Source organism: Rattus rattus, chromosome 10, assembly GCF_011064425.1.
Source record: "Rattus rattus isolate New Zealand chromosome 10, Rrattus_CSIRO_v1, whole genome shotgun sequence".
In the NCBI taxonomy this organism is placed as follows: domain Eukaryota; kingdom Metazoa; phylum Chordata; class Mammalia; order Rodentia; family Muridae; genus Rattus; species Rattus rattus.
In genome coordinates, this window is record NC_046163.1 from 35115520 (window position 1) to 35137841 (window position 22322).

General features: G+C 50.8%; 1 protein-coding gene across 1 annotated transcript in view; it reads right to left on the reverse strand.

Annotated features, from left to right (window-relative positions):
- Positions 1-2797: 2797 nt before the first annotated feature.
- Lhx4 (LIM homeobox 4) overlaps positions 2798-22322 on the reverse strand; it is a 39646-nt gene continuing 20121 nt past the window's right edge. The window contains exons 3-6 of the mRNA XM_032915652.1: positions 9492-9694; positions 6219-6373; positions 5767-5938; positions 2798-3685 (exon numbers count right to left, since the gene is read on the reverse strand). Coding sequence (XP_032771543.1) covers positions 3291-3685; positions 5767-5938; positions 6219-6373; positions 9492-9694 — 925 coding nt within the window. The 3' untranslated portion in view covers positions 2798-3290. The remainder of the gene's footprint in view (positions 3686-5766; positions 5939-6218; positions 6374-9491; positions 9695-22322) is intronic.

Here is a 22322-nt window from a genome sequence, read left to right on the forward strand (position 1 = left end):
TGAGCCTCCGGCCCCCGCTGGCTGAGGAGGTATGGTCGTCTTTGCCATGGTTAGAGCTAGGGGTCGGTACTGGGGTGCGGGATGGCGGACTGTGGTACGAGCCCCAGCTCAGAAGCCTTGCACCCTTCCTGGCTCCACGGCCTCAGCCTGAGCGCATCACCTGTGGGACTGGCCTTTCTTCCTTCTACAGGTTTCTTCCTCTTATACGTGTTCTTGCAAATTGGGCTTAATAAGGATGAGCTAAAAGCCCTCAATTATCTTACTAGATTTTATGTTTTTTAAGGGCAGAAGCTCTTCAGGCCACACTACCCAGTGCTTTTCTCGGGTCTTAATTTTGGTCTCTCCCTGTGGCTTGACTGTATTAATTAGCGGGTACCAATTTCTCAATATGGTCCCTGGTGTTCACCTCACATTATAACCAGCAGAAGGGGCCTGAGGGAAATGGACCTGCACTCACAGACTTCACCAAGATCACCGGCCCAACTGACCAGCAGCCGTGGGGTTTGACATTTCGGCCATTTTGATTACCTTCCCACTTTCTGGAGAAAGACTTCTCCAGACTTATTCTGCCTCCACCCTTGTCTAATCCAGATGGCCCTGGAAATGGGGTTCTTTTTAACTTAATTTTTAATTTTGTCCCAGTGTTCTGAGGTCTGATGAACATGCCCTAACATATGTATCAATTAAGTCTTAGAGCCAAAGCCAGGCCCAAATGCTGTAAGTGACTCTACAAGGTCACACTTCGTGTTTTGAAATCATCTTTCCTCCAAGACCAGGAGGGAAAGGCTACCAGAGGGCACCTGGTATCCTAGTGTAGACCCTCCAAAGGAAGCATTCCGTTCTCCATCTTGACCCACAGGCAAGCCGTAGGTCTTGGCATGCAGTGCCCACTGGGATACCAGCCCAGCCATAGTCTGAACAGAACTTGCAGGGAGATCCACTTAAAATCTGAGCCCTGTAGTGGCTGTGCTTCTAAATGGGTCCCAGAGAGTGCTGCCCTCAGGAGAGCTGGCTCTGAACAGAATTTAAAGCCCTCAGAGCCTCCTACCCAGTGCTGTCCTAAGAGCCCTGCCAGCCCAATGACCTCCAAAGAAACCCAAGTAGCGTCTACCAACATCACAGCGGTGCTCACCAACTTCCTCAAGACACTGGTGTTAGCATGAGTGAGAACAGCCTCCGTCCTCCCATTACTGAGTCGAGAGTATAATTAACTCATTTACAAAACCAAAACCCAATCAACTGCAATCAGTCCGGTGGCGCTACATACAATGTTCAAAGACACAAAGCCAGGAGACACCAACGGACAGTCGAGCTGAGGCAGGGGCCACCTCGGGCAGCCTTTCACCTAGAGGGCCCAGCCTGGCTTGTTCCTCTGTGTTATCGGCTGCTGAGAATGGGGTGTTTATGGTGTTTCTTCACATGTCATGTTATCTTGCATCTGTCTCTCCATTGCCCCCTGCCCAGCATTCACATTTTTGGGGAATTCTGTTAGCACTGATTTGTGGATATCATCACTTACAGACATGAGATCTCAAGAAAGAAGTCCGAGTTTGTACTCTCCAAAGAAAAGCAAGACCGGCCCACCAAAACACTACTACAGAGCTGAGCAGGAAACTCTTGTCCAATGAATACGTTTAACTGAACTGAGCTTTGAAAGAGGCTTGCAGAAAAGACAGCAGCCAAAGAAGAAATGGGTTTCTTCCTTTCATCCCCCTGCCACCTCAAACCCTCAAAATATGGCTGACTGACTGACAGGAAAAATAGGGCGTGGGGTGGGGGTGCTTGGGCCTTTGGTCTCATCACTTCATGTAAAAGAAAGGCAATGCCCTCTCCCCTTTTCCTTCCTCTCAGGTCTTGTTTAAAAGAATGTGAGGCCAGAAGAAATCAACCAGTTTCCTGAGGAGGTGGGGATGAATTCCAGCTGACTAAGACCCCATTTTGAAACCGGAGCACCTGAAGTGGGCCACGCCAGTGGCAGTTGCCACCACTCACAGCAGTGTCTACCAGAGGTGCAACCTTGGTGACAGACTGAGAGCCAGGCTGGGCTCCCTACTGCAGGTAAAGCAGCAACTGTCAACCTTGCAGGCAGAGGGTCCCTGCCCGGGGCTGGCCAGAGCTGGGGCTTTCTAGGTACAGGGCTGGAGCCTGCAGTATGGCACAAGTCCAACCAGAGAGCTCTGTTATTCTTCCAAACCAAACCAAAAGAAACCAAAACGAACCAGAAGAAGAAAAGTTTGGTTGGTCCCTGGAAGCAACAAAAACAGAATCAGCTAGTGCGGCAGAGGAAGCCATTGTTTTAAGAGAAAATAGCCTTGCAAACTCATCAAAGCCAACTCTCCCAGAGTACTGTGGACACTCCCGGCTTCCTTCTGCCCTATCACAAAACCAGGAGGTGGGGGAAGACTTAACATCCGAGTGTGGCTAAACAGACCTCGTGTTGGGGATCCAAGCGTGTCTATAAATGTCTTCTCTGATTGTCATTCTGGTCTGTGTGGGTTAGCATTGATCATTTCGTGGCCCTCAGCCTGTCTAGGGGAGCAAATTAAAAGGCACTGTGCACCAAGGGGACTCATCAGACTCTGTGGGAAGATCCAGAGTCACTCGGCTCCGTGAGAGTCACTTGCAGTGGAAGCCATTTCTTGCCATCAGGGGTTCAACAATATAGACAGGATGTTTTTTTAAACCCAGACTGACTCTGGGTTACGCTTGCAGGTAGGGAAAGAGTCATTATTTTCACAGCAGCAAACAGAATGGGATGGGGTCATTTTTTTTTTAAATATCAAACTGGCCGTCGTGTTTTTACTAGCCTTTAATAACTGACTTTATTTTGAAAATTAAGGTGTAATCAAGGAGGTCCAGAAACCATTTTATTATTCCCAGGGGACCATGGTGCCTCTCCCTCAGGAATCCTGGTTCTGGTGAGAGGGGTGATTAGGGAGGCAAAGTGAGAGATGTACCAGCTGGAGCAGAGTTCCCCAAGGCCAAGGTGGCCCTGTCACGGTCACCTGGTGCTGTCCAAGCGCTGAGCAGCCAAAGCCTGTAAGCAGGGTGGGAGGGGAGAGAGCCAACAAGCCAGCATCCTCGGAGTCCTAGGCTGTCCACCCCTGTGCTGTGGTTGAGATGAGGCCGCTCTCCCATCTCTTCCCAAGAAAGCAGCATCCTAGTGTGGTCTCCACCTCCTAGGAATCGGCCGAGGCCTTCCATTGAAAATAATGGAAATTCACATTGGCGGACTTTTGATCCTTGAAGACATTCTCTCCCGCCAGGACAAGTAAGGTGGCAAGGAAGGTCTAAAAAGGAGGATGGTCCATTTCATCAAGCCAGGAGGCTGGGCTAGTTGGAAAATCAGGGTAGCCTACACTGCTTCCTGTCGAGAGGTCAGAGGTGGGCCCCCCAGCCATGGCTCTCAGTGTCTGGCTTACTCCCTGCCCTGCATGGGCAATGACGCCCAGATTACTGTCCACTGTGTAATCCAGCCCACTGAGCAAAGGAGCATGGGATGGCAAGGACGATATGGAGGATGGAGACTGGGGGATTCCATAGGGGCTCCCATCCCTCAAGTCCTGATAGGATTGTCCTGTCCCATCCATGGAGAAGCTCCCATTCATTAACTGTCCGCCTGTAACGTCCCCCACGTTGCCATAAATCCTATTGGTGTGGCCAAGCTCTGAGAGTATTTGATCTTCTGTGGACAAAAGAACGGAGATTGATCGTCAGTGCCCAGGACTCTTGTGGCCCCTGCTCTTCACAACCAGCAACACAATGACCAGGAAGGATGCCCAGGGACAGCAGCTGCCTCCCTGCCAAGCCCAGGTCAGACACCAACACGTCAGCCTGCCACCCAGACAGCAGCCAACCAAAGGGAAAATAAGGAAGGCCTGTAGCCAAGTCCCCAGGCCCCAGGGGCTGGAAGTGGCTGGTGAGCTTGGTGGTCTAGAGTAGCTCCTCTGGCCACCCTGAGGAGAGTGAATGCCTGCCAGGGGTTGGTGGACCACATTCCCTCACAAACGGAAACCGTGCTGATCTGGTTCGCTCTGAAGGTTTTCAAACCAAGGAAAGTACTTGTTTGGGCTGGTTGAGAAACAGGCCTATCTGACAAAGGTGGCTAAGGACCACTCTTAGACCTGTAGGTAAAGTCCTGATCCACCCCAAAACGGAGTTCAATATCATAAACCCGGTGCCTTTCTATATCCCATAACCTACTTACTGAGGATAAGAAAGACTCGATTAAGGTAAATGGACCTTCTGGTTTCTTGAAGAATTTCATTAAGGGGATCTAATGGAATTTTCTGAAGGAATTTCTCTCTCCAATAGAGGTGAGTAGGTTTAGTCTTAAGAATTACAAGATTGAGTATTTCCCAGAGAGAACACGTTATTGTCAGAGGCCTGCCCGTGCCCAAGAGAAACAAACCACGAGAGAGAGATAGTGTTCCTCTGTGTTCCAGGCATGGGTTTGAGCAGCTCGGATGGGATTAACCTGTTTTCCCAATCTTGCCAAAAGGCCTGGGAATGGCACAGATCTCCTTGGCCCTCCTTGGGTCCTAAGCATTGTGTTCTAAGAATTTGGGCTCAGTGGAGCCCTGGGCTCTGGTCAGAGATGTCACAGCTTTGTGCTTATGGTAAGCAAGTACTCCGTGTTCTCCTTCCCCGTGTCTACCAGGCCACGAACAGCCACTGTGACTAGACTTCAAAACCTCGCCTCTCCGATTCCCAAACACTAAGAAAGAGGGAGCATGTGTCGTTCAAAGGGAGCAGGAAGGCGAAGGTTAGACTCCTCCACTGTAAAATGACTAAGTTGGCCCTTCGCCTGGTACCTGCAGTCCCTGTGATAGGCTACAATGGGAACAGCCATGCCATCCATTTATCTTCATGTACAGAGGTGTGCTTATCTTTCCCCAAGCACATCCACAGCTGGGTGTGTCCACAGATGCCAACTCTGTGAGATGGGTAAGGACGACATCCCCCAGGTAAAGCCGTTTCGGAGAAACTGATGCTTTGGCAAAGCTACCCTAGACATCAGGTCTCTGACCCTCGGGATAGGACTCTTCCCTCCCTACCCAAAGTAAATAAATAAATAAATAAATAAATAAATAAATAAATAAATCTGTATTTGCTGGCTCGGGGACCAAGAACAGTCGTGGCTATTTGTAAACAACCTGAGGACCCACTCATGCGGTAATCTGCAGTTTTGCTGATGCACAGATTTGAACGTAGCGCATGCTGCAAAGCTGGTGTGCAGAGGACAGATGGAGTGAGTGGTGGGGGGAGGGGTCTCAGAACCGCAGCCAGTTCCCCGTCATGCACTCACATTATTGATTTCCCAGGAAAAGGCCTGTTGAGCATGTCCTCCTTCCACCAGGATTGGAGGACCGGCTTACTCTAGGGGACCGTGGGAGGAGCTCAGTGTCCCTGCAAAGGGGAGAGGTGCAGGAGGGCTGGGGCAAAGGCATGGCCATCTGCTCACAACTGTGTGGGCTGCTGAGGGCATCTCTGGCAACAGGAAAGTGGGAGGGGCCTCTGGGCCAGGACAGGGCTAGGCTGGGTCCCCGGGACCCCAGCCTTTGTATCTCAGCAACCTGTTCTCTTGCTCTCTACTCCTCACCCCCTCTGGAAGGGCCACGAACGCCCTTCCCACCCTTTAGTGAAAGTCTAGGAAAACCCTGTGCCCAAGAGGTTGTCATCAGAAAGATCCCTCCTGCTGGCAAGGATTAGCGTCCCCCAGTGTCTCACCTAGGGCCTCAGCCTCACCCCTCCAGCCCTGCTCACCTCGGAAGCTCAGCTCACTGTCACTAACCCCACAGTCCTCTGCTGAGCTCTCCTTCTCCTGCTTGCTGCCTCCCCGGCTCCTCTTGACACTCTTGTAGAACTGCCCCCAGCGATGCCGCCCCGCGTCCTTCTTCAGCCTTTTCTCCTTGGCCCTTCTGTTCTGAAACCAAACCTGCCACAAAGCGAAGGGAGAACATTCAGGGGTTACCTAAAGACCCAGACCCACAGGAACAACACTCAGGCGGTACCAAAGCCCCTGGAAAATGGGCCAAAGCTAAGTACAGGGTGCCCGTGTCCCCTCGCCTGAGCCCCACACCCCAGAACTCAGCTCCCTGTACACTAGCGCCACCGCTCACCAGGTGTCACTCATGTCCCAGTTGTCCCTCAGGCGGGAGCCACAGACCTGCCTCAGGCCTGGATCACTCAGGGGCAAAGCGTTCAGACTGGCTCACCTGTACCACTCTCATGTCCAGGCCTGTCTCGGAGGAGAGCTGCTCCCTCACATGCCGGGCAGGCTTTGGGGAGTTCTTGTACGCATTCTTTAGTGTCTCCAGCTGCTTTGCCGTGATGGTGGTCCGCGGCCGCTTCGCCCCAGCCTCCGAGTCATCTGTAGTGGAAACCACCTTAATGGGATCAGCTGAGTGGAAGTAGCCAGGCCTCCTCTGCCCCACTTCCTTCCTCCAGACAACCTCCAGGGAAGAGTAGGCATCATCGTGGGGAAGTACCCATACCCAGGGACACTGACCCTGGTGAGCTCACAACATAACACTGTTTAATGATGCAAATCTAAATTATATAAACAAAGTATGTGCTTTCAAAATATGCAGATGGCCTTCATGTAAAAACTTTCAAATCATGAAGCTGAAAAAAAAAAAAAGTGAAAGCCTATATAGATAGTCCCAGCTACTCTAGAGGCTGAGGCAGGAGGATCACTTGAGCTCAAGCGTTTGAGGCCCAGCCTGGACAACATAGCAAGAATCCCTTCTTCAAAAGAAACAGTGTGTGTGTGGGGGGGGGGGTATGTGTATCAGGATGTGTGTGTGTGTACATGGCAGGACATGTGTGTGTGTGGTGGCAGGGTGTGTGTGTATATGTCTGGGTGTGTATGTATATGTGTATATGTGTGTATGTCAGGATGTGTGTGTGTGTACATGGCAGGACATATGTGTGTGTGTGGTGGCAGGGTGTGTGTGTATATGTCTGGGTGTGTATGTATATGTGTGTATGTCAGGATGTGTGTGTGTGTGTGTGTGTGAGAGAGAGAGAGAGAGAGTGTCAGGGTATGTGTGTCAGTGTGTGTGTATCAGGGTGTGTATGTGTGTGTGTGTGTCAGGGTATGTGTGTATACTTGTGGCAGGGGAGGAGACCCAGTTCCTAAGACTCACTTAGTTTCAGCGCAGCTTGGCCGTGTGAACTAGAAAACATTTCCTTGCAGCCCATGCCCGTGCCCTTCACCATGGCACCTTGGTACAGTAGCCACTGCCCATGTCCACGGGACTTTCTTCATGTGATTATGGGAACTATTATGCTGTTATTATAACATTCGCTGTTATTATAATTTAAAATCTTTTTTATATCCTATAACAATGTCATCCAAGTGTTCATTAAGTGGTGGTGGCAGTGCTCATGCTGAAAAATGTACCCAAAAATCAATAACTTTGGTGCGGAAGTTAAATGTGATAAAAACACTATGAGGGAGGCCAAGCGAGACCATGACACCCTGGGCTGTTAATTTAGGAGAGAGCATTCAGCAAGGTACTGGAGATAATGCTGAGGAAATAGAAAGTAGCATTAGGGCGACATACAGTTTGGTTATGGATTGGTGAGACTGCGGAATACCTCCCCACAACACACACTTACAGCGTTAATCCCCGTGGAAAATTAGCCTTAACATATGTTCATTTTGAATTATGCAGTGTCTCCTGAAACCTGTCCTTGGCATAAAATGCAGTGTTGTCGTATTGAAAATGTAAATATCAAAGGAGGTGAGATGAATGAACAAAGCCATTCCCACCACGATGCAAATCGCTGATATAAGACCCTTTGTTCAGCTCAAGGCAGGTTATTATGAGTCCCGAAGAAGGTTTAGAGAAACGAGAAGGAATGACAGCTAAAAAGAGCCAAACGTCCCCTACCATGTCAAGGGTTCCTGCGTAGGAGGGAGGGCCCCAGCCTGTCTGACGGCTGGAAGCAAGGGACACCTGGGAACCAGGAACAAGGACCTTAGGCTGTTTTTAATCCTTTAGCGTACTTCACTTCCTGTCTACATTTCTCTCTGCTAGGTCCTTGTTCTTGTTTAGTATTCCCCTTTATAAGCAACTTCCTGTCAGTCCCAGGAAACACCCCAGTGTGGCAAGGCTGAGACTCAGCCTGTCATACAACTTGCCAGAGAAGCTCCAAGCCTGTAAGCTGCCCACACAGCCTTGGGTGCCAAGACCCGTGTCCTACAGAAGGCTGCAATGAGACACCCGAACTCCTCCCAGAAGATGACAAGACCTGTGATGTCATTCTGGCCTCCCAGGTGACACTCCTGACACTCCCTCCCCTCCGGAATCACCCACAGCACCAAGAGGTTCTGGGCGGAGAACACACAGGTCAACATGAGGTCCTTGACAATTCGAGCCAGGACAGGCCCAGGACAGTCATTGCTTTCATGAAGGTCTGGTAGAGGTGACAGAGTTCTGATGGCCTTGCTATCTCTGTGTTGACACCCTTCTGTGACACCCTGGTGTGACACCCTCCAAGCAACAGCATGGAGCTTTAAGGAACTAGAGAAGTGGTTGTCAACCTGTGGGTTTCGACCCCTTTGGGAGTCACCTAAGACAACTGGAAAACACAGAGATCTATAGTATGAGTCATTTTACAGTGACAAAATTACAGTTACAAAGTAGCAACAAAAATAATTTTATGGTTGGGGTCACCATAACATGAGGAATGGTATTAAGGGGTCACAGCATTGGGAAGGTTCAGAACCCTTGAACCAGAGCGATTGAGCACAGTAAGGTTTGGGCGGGATCTAGAGAGGTCTCTGGTCCCTGAGGGAAGAAGACCAATGTCCTTGGCCACCAGGAGAGACCAGAGCTAGGAGTCCCCAAGAGAGAGAAGGCTCCTGCCCCATCTTGCCACAAGCCAAAGCCAAGGTTGGCCCCACTGAGTCACACCGGGCCCTGAAGATTTGCCTCAGCCTGCTCCCCACCACGAAAACCTAATGTCTCCATGTATTAGTCAGACCCAGATAGCATGGGTAACTGAGTCCAGGAAAGAGCTAGAAAGAAATACATAATTGGCTGGGGCTCTGGGCACTCAAGAGTCAGTCCCCTGAGCCCACAGTCTGAGGAGAGGGGAGAGACAGCTGAAAACAGCCCTGCAAGTCCTGTGAGGAATGAGATGGTGAAGGAGGTGTGTGCCCCAAATATACCCCTCACCCCATCAATCAAGCTCCCAGCTGTGCTCCAGGCAAGGAGACCACTGAGCTCCCAACTTCATAAGGACCTTAGCAACTCTAATAACCACAGCTTTATTAATGCTTCACAAAGCCAGCAAGGTCTGAGGGTTTGGGGGTTGCTCAGAACGGAATCTCACTGTAGAGCTCTGGTTACAATTCTCGGACTAGGCTGAGTATCCGCAGGCGCAGAGGGCTGGACAGGAAGGATGGAGAGAGGCAGGCACCTGGGCGCATAGCTCACAGTCTGCAAAGCGCGTGTGAGCAGGGCCACTCCGCTTACCGTTCTGCTTGGCTGTCTCGTAGTCTTCCTTGCACACTAGCCGGCCGTCCTCCATAAGGTAGAACTCGTCCCCCGTGGCCAGCTGCCGGTTGCAGATGATGCAGGCAAAGCAGTGCAGGTGATAGACGAAGTCCTGAGCCTTGCGAACCACCTGGGTCGGGGGGATGCCCTGCTGGCACGCTGTGCATTTTGTGCCAAAGCGCCTGTCAGGGCAGCAGGGAGAGAAGCAAAAACAGGGGGTCAGGATTGGGGTCTCAGCCACCCTCTCCTGCCCCACCACTCTGGTGTTCATGGAACACCAAAGCTCACCGGTACTCTAGGCCACCGACTAGCTTCATTGCTTTGTGTCCCGGGGGCTGTTACAGTAAACAAGGGGAGGGAGGCGTATCAGAGCCAGAGTCGTCAGTAGTTCCCTTCCCAAGGCTGACATCCCAGGGTCCACAGGGACACCCTCCATGCATGGAGGCAGTGGGAGGGGTTTCTAAGTGCCCTCCAGAGCAAGAAGTCACCCTTTTGTGGTGTTTCTTTTCCTAAAAGAACAGCCTGGTAGGGAACCCTGTATGCTGTGGGACACTCAGTCTAGCATACATAGCCTTCTGCAGGGTTTCCCATAGGAGGAGCCCTGTGTAGCTGACTGAGGGACAGCATATGTGTGTGTTCACACATTCAGCAGGGTGAGGCTCTCCTGAAGTCTCCTCCCATTCTGAATGCTTATCCCCCAAACACACACACACACACACACACACACACACACACACACACACGCCCAACCTTCTCCATGCTCTGGGATGCCATGGTCCTAGGTTGGCCCAGGAAGCCACACTGCCAAACCCTTACTATGTTCTCCAGAAAGGAACCTGCAGACCTTGCTTAGAAAAAGCCTGCTTCCAGTAGCTCTCAGGAAATGACTGACCCATTCACTGCCCTTCTTAACCAGGGCTAGCAAGGGAAAAGAAGGTTGCACAGGAAGCAGCATCCAATGAGATGGTTGAAGTGCATCCCCGCATCCCAGACACACAGAGACATGGCAGTGGCTACAGAAGCCAGCGAGAAATGCTAGCATCGAGGCAGCCAAGGGGGTGCTTGCCCACAGGTAATTCTTCCTTGGTCTGGAAGGGAAGCGGGAGGGAGGCAGGAGGGGCCGGGAAGCTGGGGCAGAGTTTAAAACAGCAATCAACCTAATTATTCATGACACTTCACACAGAAGAACTTTATCTTCTTCAGGATGAGAGACTTTGCCTAATGGATCTGGGGAAGGTTTGATTTTAATGGTCCTTTTAACTAATGCTTATAGGCAGCCTGATTTCCCCTGAAAGGACAGTACATATTTCATCCACATTAATACCAAATAAATTAATTATGGTCATGGCTATCATGATGAATCCCAGATTAATGCAGAATGATGGGTCGCTTATGCAGTAGTGATACCTGCTGAGGGGGCTGCAGGGGCCTGCAACAGGCACAGACAGCCGTGGTTTCCACAGCCCCCTCCCTGGACGTGGTGTCCTAGAGAGAAGTGGGGGTTTCCATATCAAGAGGAAGTCCCCAGCAGCCAGTAGTGTGGCTGCTTTTCTGAAGCCGTACAAGCAAAAGGGCTGGGCGTGAGAGGCTGAGATGTGACTCTAGAGAACGCTAGCCTCACAGAGCAGGAGTTTGGGGTCTTGTGAGCCCCACGAATTAGTCAGAATTGGGCTTCAGAGGAGCCCGGCTTTGTCAGACTTTCTTAGGGATGCAGAACCCAGAAGAGCAGTTTCTATTTGATGAATTAAAAAAAAAAAAATCAGAGGACGTTCACAGAGAGCTAAACGTGAGCACAGTGCTAGGTGTTCACCAGCCTCAACTCCCCACAACATGGATGATACCCGGGCTTCTTCCACAGGCCGCAAAGCTGCAGCTGCTCCTGGTTGAAACTCAGTCAGGACAGCTCCATCCTACGTGTGCACGTGGCCGTGTGTCCCTCTGTGTGGGACAGTGGGACAGGAGGCAGACAGGACGGAAGCCTGTGTCTGTGTCACTAGAAAATATTCTCAGCAGTTCTACACTTGCCATCCACCCCCACCACTGAACAACGCCTCTGACGCGCTTGCCACAACCCTTCCAAGAAGCTCCAGAAGGGGTAGGGGTGCCCTCCACACCGGCTGCACAAGATGCCGGGGCAGAAGCCTCTCTCCAGGAAAGACCTCTCTAAAGCCAGACCTACGGATACCGAGGAGGAGAGGGCTGAGGGGAGACAGCACAGCAGAGCAGAGCAGAGCTGTGCAGCTGCCTGTCTCACAAGAAAGCCACTTCTGCCGGCCTCTGAGAAGCCGCTGGGCTTTCAGTAGCCAGAAGCCAACTGACACCAGAGCAACGGAGATGTGAAAGATAACCGGGGACAAATTTAATCTCCTCCCGACAGTGATTCATGCTCGAGGGTGCAAGTGCTCAAGGAAAATGAAAAACAAATGCAGCTACCGTGCTTTCCGGCCGCCGAAGCAGTTTTTCTGATTGTGGGATTTATACCAGTGAGATGTGGAAGCTCCCCTCATACCTTCTTCTCCTGAAGCATGGCCACCGGGATCCTCCCCAGGGGTACTTTGTGCACTGCCTTGGACCTGGAACTCCCTGGCCTGTCCCAGCCCCAAGGAGCACTCCAGTCACAGCCAGTTGTCCCAGAATAAGTGGGGTGGGGCAGTTCGTATGGAAACAATGGACTCTAGTGTCCAATATCAGACCAGGAAGAGTCGCAGATGGAGAAGCTGTGGCAGGCGACACATTCGTTGTGTGACCAGCAATACTGTAACACACTGCCATGTTAGAAAATCCTGGGCCTAGGCTGGAGAAAGGTCTCAGCGGTGCAGAGCACAGATTGTTCTTGCAGAGGACCTGAGTTCAATTCCCAGCACCCACCAGGAAGCTCACAACTGCCTAGAGCTCCAGCTTCAGGAAGCCAATAGCTCTCTCACCTCCTCAGGCTCATTCACAGACACAAACACACACAGACGTAAAAATAACTGGGCCCAAAAAAAACTAAAATTCTGAGCGTGGCTGCTAGACAGAGAGCCAATAGTCCCAACAATAGTCTGACTGGATTTGAAGGATGCTGGGTGAGGGAAGAGGTGGACATGAGCTACAGAGGTAAGAGCTGGCTTCCAGGGGATTTCCCAGGCAACACCCAGCCTGGTGCTAACCAAGTATTTACTGTATACAGGCACTGCCTACTCCACGAATCCTGCACCCTGGGCTCACTCTCAGAAAGCCATCCCTGCCACCTGTGCCTGGCTAAAGCTCAGGGGACAGCAGGGGACAGCAGCTAGAGTGTATCCAAGCACAGAAATGCACAGAAGGGGCTGGGGACAGTGGCCTGGGAGAAGGAATGCCTAGCATTCCCAAGACACTAGGGTTAAACCATGCCACAAAGAGAGAAATGGATGCTAGGAAAGATGCTAGGTCAGCCCCTCTTCCTAGCCTCACTTAGCATGCAGGAGGGGAGCAACCAGATCCACAGAATGAGTGAATGAGTGAGTGAGTGAGTGAATGAATGAGTGAGTGAATGAGTGAATAAATGAGTGAGTGAATGAATGAATAAGTGAGTGAGTGAATGAATGTGAGTGAATGAGTGAGTGAGTGGGCGAATGAATGAGTGAATGAATGAGTGAATAAATGAGTGAGTGAATAAATGAGTGAGTGAATGAATGAATAAGTGAGTGAGTGAATGAATGTGAGTGAATGAGTGAGTGAGTGGGCGAATGAATGAGTGAATGAATGAGTGAATAAATGAGTGAGTGAATGAATGAATAAGTGAGTGAGTGAATGAATAAGTGAGTGAATGAGTGAGTGAGTGTGTGAGTGAGTGGGTGAATGAATGAGTGAGTGAATGAGTGAATAAATGAGTGAGTGAATGAATGAATAAGTGAGTGAGTGAGTGAATGAATAAGTGAGTGAATGAGTGAGTGAGTGAATGAGTATATGAATGAGTGAGTGAATGAGTGAGTGAATGAGTGGGTGAATGAGTGAATGAATGAATGAGTGAGTGAGTGAATGAGTGAATGAATGGATGAATGAGTGAATGAGTAAATGAATGAGTGAATGAGCTAGTGAGTGAGTGAATGAATGAATGAGTGAATGAGTGAGTGAATGAATAAGTGAATGAATGAATGAATGAATGAATGAATGAATGAATGAATGAATGAATGGGTGAACTTCTGAAAGGTGTACCCCAGTAGCCAGGGAAGAACGACTCCCAAGAGCTCTCTTCAGAAGCTTTTCTAGTGAGGTCATGACATAGAGTCCCAGGCTGAAGTTTACTAAAACAAGAACAACTGTTTGTCACCAGTCATCTCACAGATGTCCCCAGAGTGTCCCAGCTGAAAAGTGGGCACTGAACCACCTTGTAACCAATGAGAAACTGGGGCAGAGAGAGGTGCCATGCTAACTCACCAACAAATGAGAGGACAGAGATTTGAACTCAGCCCCTCCTAAGCAGCACAAGTGGCACACAGCAAGCCACCATCAACGGTGACAAACACAGATCTGGTGCCTGGGTGGCTTAGGATGCTCATCAGCCTGGCTGATTGAGAGGCATCTGGGAGGTTAGTACAGACCACTCTGCTGTGTCTGGGAGGGCGTTTCCAGAGGGAACTAAGTGGGGGAAGACCTGACTCAGTGGAGATGGCACCATCCCATAGGTTAGGGGCCCTGGGTGTAGTAAGAGGAGAAATGCTGGCACGCAGGTGAGTGCCCCATCTCTCTGCTCCCTCATCAACACAAGGCTAGCTGCTCCTCCACCAAGCCTTCTCCACCATAATGAGAAGGAAACTCCTGCCAGGCAGAGCCAAAGCAAATCGTTCCTCTCTCTAGTTGCTTCTCTCAGGGATTCGACTCAGCAACAGAAAGCTGGTACAGCACCCCTGACTAAAATCAAGCTTGAATACAAGGCCTCACATCCCTCACATGTCCCTAGCACCTGAACCATAGGGTCTCCAGTCCCATAAGGCAGAGACCATTGTAGTGGCCCTCACTCTGAAGTATGTTCACCCACCACACAGCTCAAGGGCTAAGGGAGTGCCAAAGACATCAGAGCCATCTCTCAGCGCTTCCTCTGACCCCAGGAAGGGCCAGTCCTTCTATCTTTGTTCCCCCTGGTCTGAGCTCCTGTCTCTGACAACCCTTCTGATCTTGCTGGGCCTGGGCTGGGGTATTCACCAGAGCAAGGACATAGTCACAGTGTCTGGATCCTATGGAAAGACAGCAGTGGGAAGGCCCTGCAGACACAGAACGTCTAGAACACAAAAACCCTACCCTACACACATCTCACCATTTGATGGTTTTAAATACTGTCATGTGACCAGACCCACACAATTGTAGTCACTGAAACAGCAAGAACTGTCCCCATTCACCAAGCTCCTGTGCCCGGCAGACTCTGTGACGAAACAAGCCACCGTTCCTTACAACCTCACCTCACCACTCTCTTGTCTTCCCCATGCTACTGACTCTCACCCCAGCACCCCATACTCAGTCCTTGGTGACTACAGTCCCCAACTCAGCATCATGCCTGCCAGCACCTCTAGTGGCCTCACCACGCAGGCCTCCCGTGCTGCCTGTTTGTTAGTTGATCTCTCCCAGAAGCTCACAGCCCTCACATTCCTCAGCTGCTCATTCTGATAGTCTCATCCTTGACTCCAGTCTTCCCACCTTGGGATGACATCCCCACGCCCACCCTCCTCAGAGTGCCCTCCAGCACTGACTCCAGGACATTGTGCTGTCACCGCCCCTGCCTCTGCCTCTCACTCCGGCCCTGTGGCCTGAGTTTTATCTCTGTCCAGCCAAGATTCCACATCCATCTGACTGATCCTTCCCTCACACCCACTGGCTTTCCTGGCTTCTCTCTACCTTCACCATCCCCTCTCCCCTAAAGCAGAGGTGTCTTGAAGGAAAAGAGAGTTGAGGAAAAGTATCCACCTCACTGCTTAGGGTTCCTATAAATAATATGCACGCAAGCAGACCCCCGGAAATCAATCAATATAGACAGTTTCTGATTTTCCAAAGAGTAGCCCTAGAAAGAGATCTACTATGTGTTACGCCAACCCACCCTCCCACTCACCATGGTATCAGGAGACTTCCCTGGCTTCCTACAGTGGGTCTGAGCTACTTAAGTTCCCAAAATCTGTCCCCTCTGCCTTGCACATCACTCTACCTGGTTCCTTGACCCTTCCCTTCAGCACAAAAATCAGATACTACTTCTGATATTTGATCCTACATTGGTCATTTACCACCCATTTCCCTATGACCCTCTAGAGCAAACTCCACACCTCACCCCACCTTCTACACAGCTCTCTACTTCCTTTAGCAAACTCCTCTGAGGAGGTCTAGGATCAATGATTCCAGTATCCCTGGGCCAGGCTTCTCTCGAATCCAGCCACTCAGTGTGCTACCTAGACAATCAGGCCTGCCCTTGACGGGTCATGGACGGCCTCACACTGCCAAATCCAGTGGTCAGCTCTCATCTGCTCCCTGACCCCAACATCCTATCCCTAGGAATGTGTCCCCTTTCCTAGTCCAGAGCCTGGCTTCCGAGAACACATGAGAGCCCACTCCCAGAGCATCCACACAAGAGCCCATTACAGATTAGAGATGGGTAAGGTGGCGCCACCTCAAATCGGAGACTCATGGTGATCGGATTGAGCCCTAGAGCCCTTCCCTGAGGCTCCTCCTGCTTGCTTGGCCACTGGGAGGCAGGCAGTGGGTGCCAGGCCAGTTCAACCTCCCGTGTGTGGGAGCTGCCACTCCATGATGCACCGTCCACCACCCCAAGGAAACAAAATACTGCCTAACTTGATTTTATGCTTTAATTGCGCGCCGGTGATTTATAGCCAGCTGTATATTTTTTTCTCGGCTGACATTTTCCTACATGTATTTCTTTTATCTATCACCGCACTTGACAGGTGAGTTGCTGATATTTACTGTTACTGTATGTACCAATATTTCCAACATATATCACCGCCCACTGTAAGGCCACAGCCATGTCACGGGCACATAAAGCCCTGCCCGGCTGTGGCCAGCCTGTTCCACACATAAAAGGGGATCCCATGCAGAGCCTTTGGGATGGGGACAGAGCCCCTGCTAACAGCATGCAGTCGCACAGTCACATGTCCATGGTGCCACTGTGATCTCAGTTTTAGTGTATATTCAGTGTGTGTGTGGTATGTATATGGGAGCGCATGTTTGGGGGCCATAGCATATGTGTGGAGGCCAGAGAGCAGTCTCGAGCGTTAGGCCTTGCTTTTCACCCTCTGTGAGGGAGGGACTCTATTTTTTGGCTGCAGAGGCCAGGCTAGCTGGCCAGAAATGGCCGATGTCCCACTTCACGATAGGTGTGCTGGGTTTATGGTGTGCACTGCTAGCCCTGGCTTTTCATGGGTCCCCACGCTTGCAAACCGTCCACTTTACCCGCAGAGCCACTTAGCCCATGATCTGCTCTGTATTTGGGTTGTTATTGTTATTGATGTTTTTCTCACTGTGTAGCCCTGGCTGACCTGGAGCTCAATCTGTAGAAGACCAGGCTGGCCTTGAACTCACAGAGATCTACCTGCCTCTGCCTCCCAAATGCTGGGATTAAAGCCGTGTGCTACCATGGCTGACAATTATTTGGGCTATTAATGTAATATTGTAAATTACTTCAAAGAGTATGAAATGCTGTTGCTGTTATTCTGAGGTGAATGAGAAGAAGTAGTAATCTAATCCAATCCCCTCAGCTCATACAGAAGGAAACTCGAGCCCAAAGACAGGCAGTGACTCTCTTGAGACTACACAGCTCAGCCAGTAAGAAAGAGGCTGGAGTTAACTTCCATTGTCAGCTTGACCGGATTTAGAATTATCACATAAGTGACTCTGGGCATCCCTCTGAGGATGTTTTTAGGAAGGTTTAATTGAGCAGGAAGCCCCCACCCAGCATGTCGGCCACACCCTTCCATCAGCTGAATAAACTGGAGTGAGTGAGCTCAGCACCAATACTGACTCCTCTCTGCTTCCTGAGTGGGACACGGGGTAAGCCATCTTGCCTCACGCTCCTACCACCATGCCTGTGCAGCTGTGATGGATTCTTAGACAGGGAGCCAAACCCTTTCTTCCTCAAGTTGCTCTTCTCAGGTCTTCTACCACAGACAGCAATGAGAAAACCAAGGAATACATAGGCCACATGTTCCCTCTCCCCCTGAGGGGACCTGCACCCCCAGAGCTTTCAGAAGGCCATGCCTTCCCCTTGCACCTCCTCCAGCCCATATGTCCCTTCCTGCCAAGCCCTTCCCTGGACACCTCACTCCCATTGTCTCGTGAAATTTCCAAGCTCAGCATTCCTGGTCCCACAGTCTGGCTCCCCTTCATCCACTGCTGAATCTCTGGCCAAGGTCACACCAGTGTTGTCAGAGCCAGTGCCTGGCCTGTGGGGTGCCCAGCCCCCTGCAGTTTGCTAAGGCACCAAGCATGTCATTTGGATAACCTCATTAAAACCTCATTCAACAGCCTGGTAGGTCTCATAGATGGGAATAGACTTGGAACAGTCTCTTTGGTGCATGGTAACCCTTTAGGCCTAAGAGAACCTCTTTACTCTGGATTACTCAGCTTCTGCCAAGGGGCCTGCTCCACCTGGGAGGAAATTCACCTTGGATATTTGATTCTGGGCCGGGGACCATGCTCTTGCCCCCATGCATCTGCACACAAGAAGTCTTACACTCCGAGCTTACCCCGTGCAGCCATGCAGCTAGAGATTACTTGATGAGCTCTGAGTCCCAAACTACCTTGGAAAGGGGACTTGGAGACAGAGCGCCACCTAGTCCCTTAGGGTTTTTTGGTTTGGTTTGGTTTTGCTCTGCCCGTTGCTAACACTGACCACAGACTCCAAACCTCTTCTGTTTTTTTCCCTCTCAAAGTGGGGTTCTAGGGACATAGACCGTTCTCCGGGAACGGAGTCACAAATCAGACACTGACTCTGACAACCAAGGAGTGACCTTGGCTAGAGACTCGGCAGAGGATGAATGGACGACAGATTGTGGGACCAGGAGGTGGTGGGAGTTAGTTGATCAGAGAGGGGCCCCCGGCAGGAATCGATAAATGGGTTGAGGGAGGTCTGATAGCATCGGTAACGCAGAAGTGTCTGTCAGGAACCTGTGGGACAGGCAGCAGGAATGACAAGAGGCTTTGAGGCGAAGCACTGTGACTTACCACCCAAACGGGCAGGCATGAGAGTGGAGGAGAGAATTAAAAGGCTTGCCCGTACTGCGGCTGGCCTTAATGCTGCTCACAGCTGCCACTCCTGTGTCACCCAGATCCACTGTGCTTGGGGACCTTGTTTCTGCCGCCCAGTGCCATCTGCCCCCCAAGCTGATTTGCAACTGTTTGGTTCCAAAGAGTCCCCCATGGCAGGAGATCCCAAGATCTGATTTCCACAGATGTCGGGAAACTGGGCTCCAGAGGCTGGACACAGGGCACAGCTGAACTCAAGGGCTCTGGGTGGTCAGATAATCCTGGGCTCATCACCACCTGATATATGGCTGCTGGTCCCCCGGGAGACCTGCTGGGCTAAGTAATTGCTTCTGCCTTGATTACTGGCTGTCACAAATGACTGTGGCTTGGTCCCTCCAGTGTGTTCAAGTCTTACAAATCTCCATGCACACAGGCACTATTGGAGCCATCCGATCGTTACCTTAAAAGGTGTAATTTGTTTAGCAAGGGAATTAGACTATAAACTATTCAGAAATTATGGAAACCACATGTCAAAGAGACCCTCCTGCCTGCAGGTTCCTCAGTACTATGTGTGTCTGTGCGTGTATATGTTCGTGTGTTTCTGTGTGTGTCTATATGTGACTGCACATCTGTCTGTGTGTCTGTCTGTCTCCCAGGAGATGTATAGTTATTAGAAATACAAGGTGGCGGAGCAAACGTCTGACCCCAGACCGCATTCACGGCCACTGACAGTCCCAGAACAGTATTGACTCAGAGGAACAGGCTCCCAGTCCACTCCCAAATCAAGATCCACGGTTCCCATGACTGACACTGCCACAGCTTCTGCCCGGAGCACTGTCTGACCCCGAGGCTTGAGAGCTTCATCACCTTAGCCTCTGACCCTAGGACAAGCCTTCTCTTGCTTTCCTACGACTGCCTGGACACATGCACCATCACTGCCCTAGTGAGACCAGCTCACAATGGCAACCACCTGGCACTTGCCTCGTCTTCCTCAACCCTAACAGTAACTCAAAGGGGCTGACGTTCTTATTTCCACCTTAGACACAGCCACATGAGTAGCTCCATGACGCCTGATGTCTCAGGTTCACGATGATCGTGGATTAAATCCCAACACCCACCCCTTTTTATGAAGTCCACTCAAGAGGAGGCCGACCTTGTTCCTTAAAGATGAGGCCATAATCTATAGGCTCCTGCCTTCAAATCCGATAACGAACAGAGAGGTTCTGGTCACTGAGGGATTAGGTGGAGGACACCAGCAGAGACCTGTGCACAGCCAGGAAAACCACCCTGTGTCAGCCAAACAGCCAGCATGCTGCAACACAGTGTCCTGGACTGCAGGGATAAATCACACAGCCCCAAGGACGCTGCCTACCTGCCCTTGGCTGACAGCCACCTGCAGATTGACTGGCTGGGGGAGGGGCTGGCAAGGCGAAGAGAATGCTCGCCCACATAGTTCCCTGAGGCTGTGTCCTTCACCCCTCCAGAGACCCCTTAGCTACCTAGCAGGGTGAAAGCCTTGGGAACAGAGGGGGTACACCCCCTAAAGTACTACCTTTCATATAGGAGCCTTCTAGGACCACAGCACCCTAGAAAGCCTGCATCTGTCTCCCACAAGCCTTGACAGGCAGAGTCTAGATCCCCAGTCATCCGGGTCAATTGAAATGCCCTGCCTCCTGGGATGACCTTGAAGTCTTCCCCTTACCCAAACACTGTATGAACCTCACTTCCAGCCATGCTTGCCCTGGCATTGGAAGCATCGTGGTTTCTCTCCCAAGCCACATCAATCAACAGGACCCGTTTCTCTGTGACTTAGCCCCTGACACACTGCAAACACCCTCCACGTTGCCCTACCTGGAGGTGAGCCACTCCAGACAGTTACAAGTCATCTCTATCGGAAGCTCTCAACTCGGAAGGAGGGCGAATAGGAGAGGTGGGAGCAGCCCCAGCCTTGAAAGAGGAGGTTCTAAGAGCCATGTCCTCTATAGCAGGACCAGGCTCCCAGAGTTAGCCATAAACCCCTAATGCCACATGGGCACGGTTACTCACTCTAGAGGTAACCATGTAGAGGTGTGCACTCCCGAGAGGCATAGAAAGGCTGGGTACTTGCTTTTTTTTTTTTTTCTGACAGCCAGCTAGTAAAAGAGAGGATGGATGCTAGCAAGCTCCATCTGGGTTCACCAAGCTGCTTCTACAACTCCATTTTGCAGAATGGTCCTGTGCACTGTGGGTCTTCTACAGCAGGGGACATCAGAATTCTCACCTTTCCTAAAGAAAGCACCTGAGCCCAGAGGTACTAAGGGATCATCTACCAGTGCAGGAACACATCTGCCAGGGCAGAGACCCACCCTGGGTGCACTGTGCTTCAGTTAGGGGACGTTCAGGGCTCCCTGTCACTTGACGGTGATGAAGGGTGAGCTTGGAAGACCTGTTCCCAAACCCCCACTCTCCTCAGGCCCTGGCCCTATGTGTTATATTGAACACAGTCTGGAAAAGACGTGCTTAACAAATGCAGTGCAACAGGCTTCAGGATGCCTTCTGCATGGAGGCTGGCTCTCCTAGGACTGACTGGACTCAGGACATCACAGCCCCTTTCTCTGTATCAGTTGGGTATCTCTTCCCTCAGGCTTGAAGACTTTATCTCCTTTGGAGCAGAGACGCTAAAGACCCAGAAAGAAAAACAGCAGCAGCAGCAACAACAACAAAAGAAAAATCAACCCACGTTACTGAGCAGGTCGGAAGTTAAAGGCCCTGTCAGAAAGGAGCACCACCAAGGGGCTGGAGAGAGGGCAGAGGCAAGACGGCGAAAGGAGCACCATTGTTTGCAAAGCATTGCTGTAAGACACACACGCTGTGCCGCCTGCTGTGGCTCTAAGGCCTGCCACCTTCAGAAGTCGACCTGTGGCAAATGCGGCTACCCTGCCAAGAGCAAGAGAAAGTGGAGTGGCCGGGCTAAGAAATGAAACACCACCAGGACTGCACGGATAAGGAACCTAAAAATTGTCTACCGCAGACTCAAACGTGGATTCTGTGAAGGAACAACACCTAAACCCAAGAGGGCAGCTGTTGTAGCATCCACTTCATCTTGAGGATTTTAATCAGTCATAAAATAAATGTTCTGGTTTCAAAAACTCAAAAGAAAGAGAAGGTACAGGAGGGAGGGAGGGAGAGGTAGGGAGGGTGGGAGGGAGAGAGAGAGAGAGAGAGAGAGAGAGAGAGAGAGAGAGAGAGGAAGGAAGGAAGGAAGGAAGGAAGAAAGAAAGAAAGAAAGAAAGAAAGAAAGAAAGAAAGAAAGAAAGAAAGAAAGAAAGAAAGAAAGAAAAAAGAAAGAAAGAAAGAAAGAAAGAAAGAAAAGAAAGAAAAGAAAAGAAAGAAAGAAAAGAAAACAGCACCACAGAATGCCACCTCCGATCTCCCCACAGTAATTCTTCCTCCGGGTATACAACATCGCCCCCTGCTGCCCGTGGCCAGTATTACCATGGCTCCCTGGTGGAAGCCCAGCTCTGATGGGGGCTCTCTCAGTTCCTGCTCTTTGCTGTTGAAATAGTACACATTCCGAGGGCATTCACTCTTCACATCCTATTCTTGACTTGCATATTGCACATAGAACACACG